The sequence below is a fragment of the Penaeus japonicus genome, unplaced genomic scaffold, assembly GCF_977035675.1.
Source record: "Penaeus japonicus unplaced genomic scaffold, GWHDUDI00000001_assembly GWHDUDI00000043, whole genome shotgun sequence".
NCBI lineage: Eukaryota > Metazoa > Arthropoda > Malacostraca > Decapoda > Penaeidae > Penaeus > Penaeus japonicus.
This window is the reverse complement of record NW_028234445.1, coordinates 1966229-1973728: the sequence shown is the minus strand read 5'-3', so window position 1 is coordinate 1973728 and position 7500 is coordinate 1966229. Positions and strand designations below refer to the sequence as shown.

At 35.8% G+C, this 7500-nt stretch overlaps 2 protein-coding genes and 1 long non-coding RNA gene across 3 annotated transcripts in view; 1 reads left to right on the top strand and 2 right to left on the bottom strand.

Moving 5' to 3' along the window:
* Positions 1–7500, bottom strand: part of LOC122246354 (uncharacterized) — a 1434769-nt gene that overhangs the window by 261212 nt on the left and 1166057 nt on the right. The gene's annotated exons all lie outside the window — the stretch shown is intronic.
* The window catches only part of LOC122263496 (uncharacterized), a 1386165-nt gene that overhangs the window by 484271 nt on the left and 894394 nt on the right, over positions 1–7500 (top strand). The window contains exons 13-14 of the mRNA XM_086535287.1: positions 835–937; positions 3006–3104. Of these exons, the coding sequence (XP_086391413.1) occupies positions 835–937; positions 3006–3104 (202 nt within the window). The remainder of the gene's footprint in view (positions 1–834; positions 938–3005; positions 3105–7500) is intronic.
* Positions 1–7500, bottom strand: part of LOC147466573 (uncharacterized) — a 277312-nt gene that overhangs the window by 93284 nt on the left and 176528 nt on the right. The gene's annotated exons all lie outside the window — the stretch shown is intronic.

Sequence of the window (7500 nt, the reverse complement as noted above, 5' to 3'; positions counted from 1 at the left end):
AGTACACAGCCACAGGCAGACATACTGAGGGAGAGAGAGAGAGAGAGAGAGAGAGAGAGAGAGAGAGAGAGAGAGAGAGAGAGAGAGAGAGAGAGAGAGAGAGAGAGAGAGAGAGAGAGAGAGAGAGGGGGGGGGGAGAGGAGGGGGGGAGTAAAAAAGGTAAAAGGATAACAGATGAATATAAAGAAAGTGAGGAGAGAGAGACGACAGGGAAGAGAGGAAGGGGAAGAGGCAAGAGAGGTGGGAGGAGAAAAGTAAACAGAGAACAGACGAAGGGGAAGAGAGAGAAAGAAAAGAAGAGATAGAAATAAAGAGAAATATAGATGGAGAAGAAGGCAGGAGAGAGAGACTGAGTGGGGTTGAAAGTAGAAAGGCAGAGATAAATGGAAAATGAGGGACATGGAGCAAAAGGAGAAACTTGGATAAATAGACAGGGTGTAGGGAGAAGCATAGAGATGACAGGAAGAGAAAGGACTAGAATTTCATAGATGAAATGAGATAGACGGAGTTAGGAGATAGCGATAGGTAGAGAGAGATGGAGTTAGAAATGGATAGAGAGAGAGAAATTGGGGCCTTTACGCACTGTACACCAAAGCTACAACACTTGCCGATATGATTATATGGTGTGTAAGAACACAATGAACTGAAAGGTGCACAGACATTGACAAGGATTCCTGCTGAACAAAACGAGAACAAAACAACGTAGGAAAAAACAGGAAAGCGAAAAGATCTTGGGTATATTGGTGTTTTTTTCTGTTTTCCTTTGTTGTATAGGCATTAAGATACTCGTCCATGTGGAAGTGGGAAGTCCTGACCATAGCCTTTCCCTTTCAGCGTGCTCTGGTGGAAGCAGGCGACGCCGAAGGGCTGCAGACCGCCCTCGGCTCCCTATCTGCAGGCGACCTCTCGACTTTCTTGGGTTACGCGAATGTCTTTGGTAAGCCAGCAATAGCAATGCTTTTAGAAAGTCCATTTCGACATTTTCTTTTTGGCTCGTGTGTGAAGTAGAATTAATTGTGTCTTGGCTTTCGATGGTCAGAGATGCTGATGACGAGATTCACAGTTTTAAGAATGTGAAATTTGAACTATGGAAATGGAATATGAATTACCAACTGCTGCAGCTTACATGTATTTAACAATAAGAAAATGAGGGAAGCAAATCTGAAGAACCAAACTGACATATATTTATTAATCCCTTTATCTTCTTTGACTCATTTCAATTCCAGATGCATTGCTTTTTGAATAGTACAAATTTGATGAGCAGAAAAAAAAAAAAAAATGTTGTGAAGGATGTGGTTTTCTTGAAGGTAGGCTTCTTTCATGCAGTTAACACAGGCAAAGTGTAAATCTTCTAAATTGATTCCTTATTATTATTATTATTATTATTATTTTTATTATTATTATTACTATTATTATTATTATTATTATTATTATTATTATTATCATATTTCCCTATATATGTATATATACATATGCATGTATATCTGTATACACATATATTTACCTATGTCCATATATTATATATATATATATATAATATATATATATATATATATATATATATATATATATATAATACATATTTATATGTACATGTATATATATGAATATATATATATATATATATATATATATATATATATATATATATATATATATATATATATATATATATATATATATATATAATATATAATATATATATATATATATATATATATATATTTAATATATATGTATATATATATGAATATATATGTATTTATATATATATATATATATATATATATATATATATATATATATATATACATACATATATATACATATATAAACTCTGAACTGTTTCTCACTCCAAAGTTGGCCTATACATAAATATATAAGGTAAATTTTCCGAACAACGCCGCGTCGTTAAATACCACAAAAGTGGTATCGATGGATTCCTCTCAACCTCTACTATTCATATATAGTGAAATTAATGAGCGCTTGCTCCCCTGGAGCCCACAATCTGGGTCCCGATAGTAGGGGAGGGCATGAAGTAGATCAAGGAAATTACGGGGTAAAATGTTACGGAATACCATAAAAATGGTATCGATGGATTCCTATCAACCTATACTGTTCATATACAGTGGAAATCATTCGCGATTCCACCTCTGGACCCCACAATCTGGGTCTCTTTTTTTAAGGCACTTCGTGCTACCTCGTCCTACTTCGGGGCATATTTCGCTTGCAAAATCTTAACCCGATGACCTACCTAACTTTGCCTAGTTTTGAATTAATCCCTAGCCAAAGGGGGGCTTCGCCCTTCTCTGGACCCCCTCCTTTTTAGGGCACTTCGTGCAACATACCTTGTGCAAAATACCCCGAAACACCACCATCCTCGCCCTGAAATTCAAACATGGCTGTGTTTACGTATTTACGTCTAGCAACAAATTATGGACTGGAAACCCTCAATGAATTACCTGCATGTGCTGTTATGTTCTCTCGATAGTTGGCGCAATATTCCCCATTGTTTCCAATATAATTCTAGAGTGCCCTCTTTTGAGTGGTCGCGTCATTATCGGTCCTAGTTTCCTATCCTGGGGAAAATATGAGACGAAGACTCAGTTGCTGTCATCATGGCGCAGTGTGAAGGTTGTTCGTGGTCGCGGCATTTTCATCTTCAGAACTAATTACGCATCATAAGTATCACGAAGTGCCCTGAATAGGGGAGGCAAAGCCCCCCCCCCCCCATTGGCTAGGGCAAACTTAAAACCTAAGCAAAGTTAGGTAGGTAATTGGCTAAGATTTTGCATACGAAATATGGCCGGAATTCATATTTTACCCCGCAATTTCCCTGATCTACTTCATGCCCTCCCCTACTATCGGGACCCAGATTGTGGGCTCCAAGGGGTGCAAGCGCTCATTAATTTCACTATATATGAATAGTAGAGGTTGAGAGGAATCCATCGATACCACTTTTGTGGTATTTCGTAACGCGGCAAATTTACCTCTTTAACTTTCAGGTCGTGTCCCATTACACGAGGCTGCTCGGGGAGGTCAAGAGGCAGTGGTCGAGACACTCCTCAATTTTGGTGCGCAAGTGAATGCCAAGGATGAAGGAGGTAAGGCGATTGGAAAGCTTTTGAAGCTATCAAGGGTCTAAAGTTTTCTTTCTTGTCACCTAATGGTATTAATGATGATAGGTTTATCATCGGTAATATTACTAATTTTATTTCATTTTTTGTATTTCTCTGATCAATCTTTCTTTTTTATAGATTATATGTGATTATTTTCAAATAATTGTCATTTATTTGTTGATTCAGTCCTCATACTTGGAGCCAAAGGGGTCGCCCAGTGCCCTCAGAAAAGGTCAATTGAGGGCAAGAGGTTTTTCTCTAGCCACAGAGGCGCCAATGCTCTTGGGTCTTGAGTCAATATTAAGCCAGCAGATATAGTATAGCCTTCATCTTTGTTTGGTTCGAAGTAGAGGAGAGAGGCAGGTGCCGAGTAATGCCTTTCCAAAGGACACGAAGATGATGCATTATTATTTAAATTATCTATCCAAGTCTCATCTTTATTCATTATCTTAATATCAATAATTTTCATTATCTTTCCCCTTCCTATTCTCTTTATCATTCTCACTAATATTTTTTTCATTCTCATTCCTAAGAATATTGAGTAGCCTTGTCACTCCTTTTTCTTCTCATTCTCATCATAAGTGTTGTTCCCAATCTCTTTCCACTCTATGAATTGTTTTTCTTGTTCTAGTTCTATTCATCCTTGTAACCACTTTCCAAATTATTCTTATATCTTTCAGGAAATAATATCATTAGTATTTTCATTCCTTGACTTATAATCCATTCTATCCTTTTCCTTTTCATTCTCATTATTGGCCTCATTTCGTCTTATATTTCATATTTTGCTAATACTTATTCTCATTATAATAATCACTTTATTTTTTGTAGCTCTCAATGTGATCACTTTCTTTATTCATATCATTAATATCATTTTCACTTTCCCTTCATGATATTTATGATTCTCATTTTAAATCTCTCACTATTAATATCACTGTCCTATTGATATTCCTTTACATTGACATTATATGCATCATTTTGATCATTATCATTTACTTACACCCTCATTCCAAGTATCATTAACATTGTCATTATCATGTTAATTCGTGTCCACATGTATTTCCCTTCCATTTGTCATTATATCCTTCTATTATAAGTAATCTATTAATTCTCTAATAATAATTTTATAATAATTCTTACCTCTAGCTATGTGATAATATTCATTGCCATTCATTGTTGTTATTTTTATGAATTATTATTATCAACATCATTGATATCTTCATTATTATTTTCATTACTAATATTATTATTAATATTATTATAATCATTATCTCACGGTCATTCTCACTCACATTCACCTTCTCCTTGTCATTCTCACTTACATTCACCTTTCACTGCCATGCTCACTCACATTCACCTTCTCATTGTCATTCTCACTCACATTCACCTTCTCATTTTCAATCTCACTCACATTCACCTTCTCATTCTCGTTCTCACTCTCAATCACCATCTCATTGTCATTCTCATAGTCACTGTAACTCACATTTACCTTCTCATTGTCATTCTCACTCACATTCGAATTGTCATTCTCACTCACATTTACCTTCTCATTGTCATTCTCAATCACATTCACCTTCTCATTGTCATTCTCGCTCACATTCACCTTCTCAGTGTCATTCTCACTCACATTCACCTTCTCATATCCATTCTCACTAACATTAACCTTCTCATTGTCATTCTCACTTACATTCACCTTCTCAATGTCATTGTCATTCACATTCACCTTCTCATTGTCATTCTAATTCACCTTCTCATTGTCATTCTCACTCGCATTCACCTTCTCATTGTCATTCTCATTCAAATTCACCTCATTGTCATTCTCACTCACATTCACCTTCTCATTGTCATTCTCATTCACATTCACCTTCTCATTGTCATTCTCATTCGCATTCACCTTCTTGTTGTCATTCTCACTCACATTCACCTTCTCATTGTCATTCTCACTCACATTCACCTTCTCATTGTCATTCTTACTCACATTCACCTTCTCATTGTCATTCTCACTCACATTCACCTTCTCATTGTCATTCTCACTCATTTACCTTCTCATTGTTATTCTAAATCATATTCAACTTCTCATTGTCATTCTCACTCACATTCACCTTCTCATTGTCATTGTCATTCACATTCACCTTCTCATTGTCATTCTCACTCGCATTCACCTTCTCGTTGTCATTCTCACTCACATTCACCTTCTCATTGTCGTTCTCACTCACAATCACCATCTCATTGTCATTCTCATTGTCACTGTAACTATCATTTCCCTTCTCATTGTCATTCTCACTGACATTCACATTGTCATTCTCACTCACATTTACCTTCTCATTGTCATTCTCAATCACATTCATCTTCTCATTGTCATTCTCACTCACATTCACCTTCTCATTGTCATTCTCACCCACTTTCACTTTCTCATTGTCACTCACTCACATTCACCTTCTCAGTGTCATTCTCACTCACATTCACGTTCTCATTTCCATTCTCACTCACATGCACCTTCTCATTGTCATTCACACTCACCTTCATTCTCACCCACTTTCACTTTCTCATTGTCACTCACTCACATTCACCTTCTCAGTGTCATTCTCACTCACATTCACGTTCTCATTTCCATTCTCACTCACATGCACCTTCTCATTGTCATTCTAATTCACCTTCTCATTGTCATTCTCACTTGCATTCACCTTCTCATTGTCATTCTCACTCACATTCACCTCCTCTTTGTCATTCTCATTCGCATTCACCCTCTCATTGTCATTCTCACTCACATTCACCTTTTCATTGTCATTCTCACTGATTCACCTTCTCATTGTCATTCTCACTCATTTACCTTCTCATTGTCATTCTCACTCACATTCACCTTCTCATTGTCATTCTCACTCACATTCACCTTCTCATTGTCATTTTCATTTACTTTCACCTTCTCATTGTCATTCTCACTCACATTCACCTTCTCATTGTCATTTTCATTTACCTTCACCTTCTCATTGTCATTCTCACTCACATTCACCTTCTCATTGCCATTCTCACTCATATTCACCTTCTCATTGTCATTTTCACTCATATTCACCTTCTCATTGTCATTCTCACTCACATTCACCTTCTCATTGTCATTCTCACTCACATTCACATTCTCATTGTCATTCTCACTCACATTCACCTTACTTTCATTCTCATTGTCATTTTCACTCATATTTACTTTCTCATTGTCATTCTCACTCATATTCACCTTCTCATTGTCATTCTCACTCACCTTCACCTTCTCATTTTCATTCTCTATCACATTCACCTTCTCATGTTGATTCTCATTCACATTCACATTCTCATTGTCATTGTCATTCTCATTCACATTCACCTTCTCATGTTGATTCTAATTCATATTCACATTCTAATTGTCATTCTCACTCACATTCACCTTCGCATTGTCATCCTCACTTCCCTTCTCACGCTCATTACTCACAAACAGACGTCTAACAGAAGCATCTTCCTCCCTCAGGTTGGACTCCCTTACACTTTGCTTCCCAGAACGGCCATCATGCTGTTGCTGAGACGCTCCTCGAGAAGGGCGGAGAAGTGAACGCCATGGATAAGAATGGTAAGGTGATTGGAAAGCGAGTGACTTCTTAAAGGCGCCAGTAGAATTTTGCTTTTGTTTCTTTTCTCTTCTTTGTCTCTGTGGATATGTATAACAATTATTATTCACATCTAATACGGATACCTCTATCATCAGCTTTTCTTATTTCTTCATCATTCATTATTCTTCTCTTTTTATTCATTCCTTATATTTTGGTTGTTTATTTGAGTTATTTGTAAATGTTACATATTCATTACCATTTATCATATGTATTTCAATGTTATGATTATCATCATCATAAAAATATTCATTATTATTATACATTTATATCTTATCATTTATTACAATTACATTTGTATAATTATTATTTCAAGAATTTTCTTTTTGTAATTGTCAATTTTCATCATTCATCTTTGTTCTTCCTCTTTTACTCTTTTCATTATTAATATAATTTTCATTTCACTTCTATTTTTCTTATATATGATTTTATACATATCATTGCCATTATTATTATTATAGTTAGAATTATCATTATTTTAATTATTCTTATTACTCCTATTTCTATTGAAATTATTATCATATGCTATCCTTCCTATTGTCATTATCAGATAAGATTAGATAAGATGAGTCAGCACTCATAGCTGGCAGAGGCATATAGCCCGGGCGAAGCGACGTCTTCGCAAATCTGTCTTAACTGAACTGATTGTCATTATTGATAATTTTGCTAATGATCCTGTTGTTCTTGTTCTCGTACATGCTTTTGTTGTAGTTGTGAGGTCTTTATCACTCATAGTACCAGTGTCGGTAAAT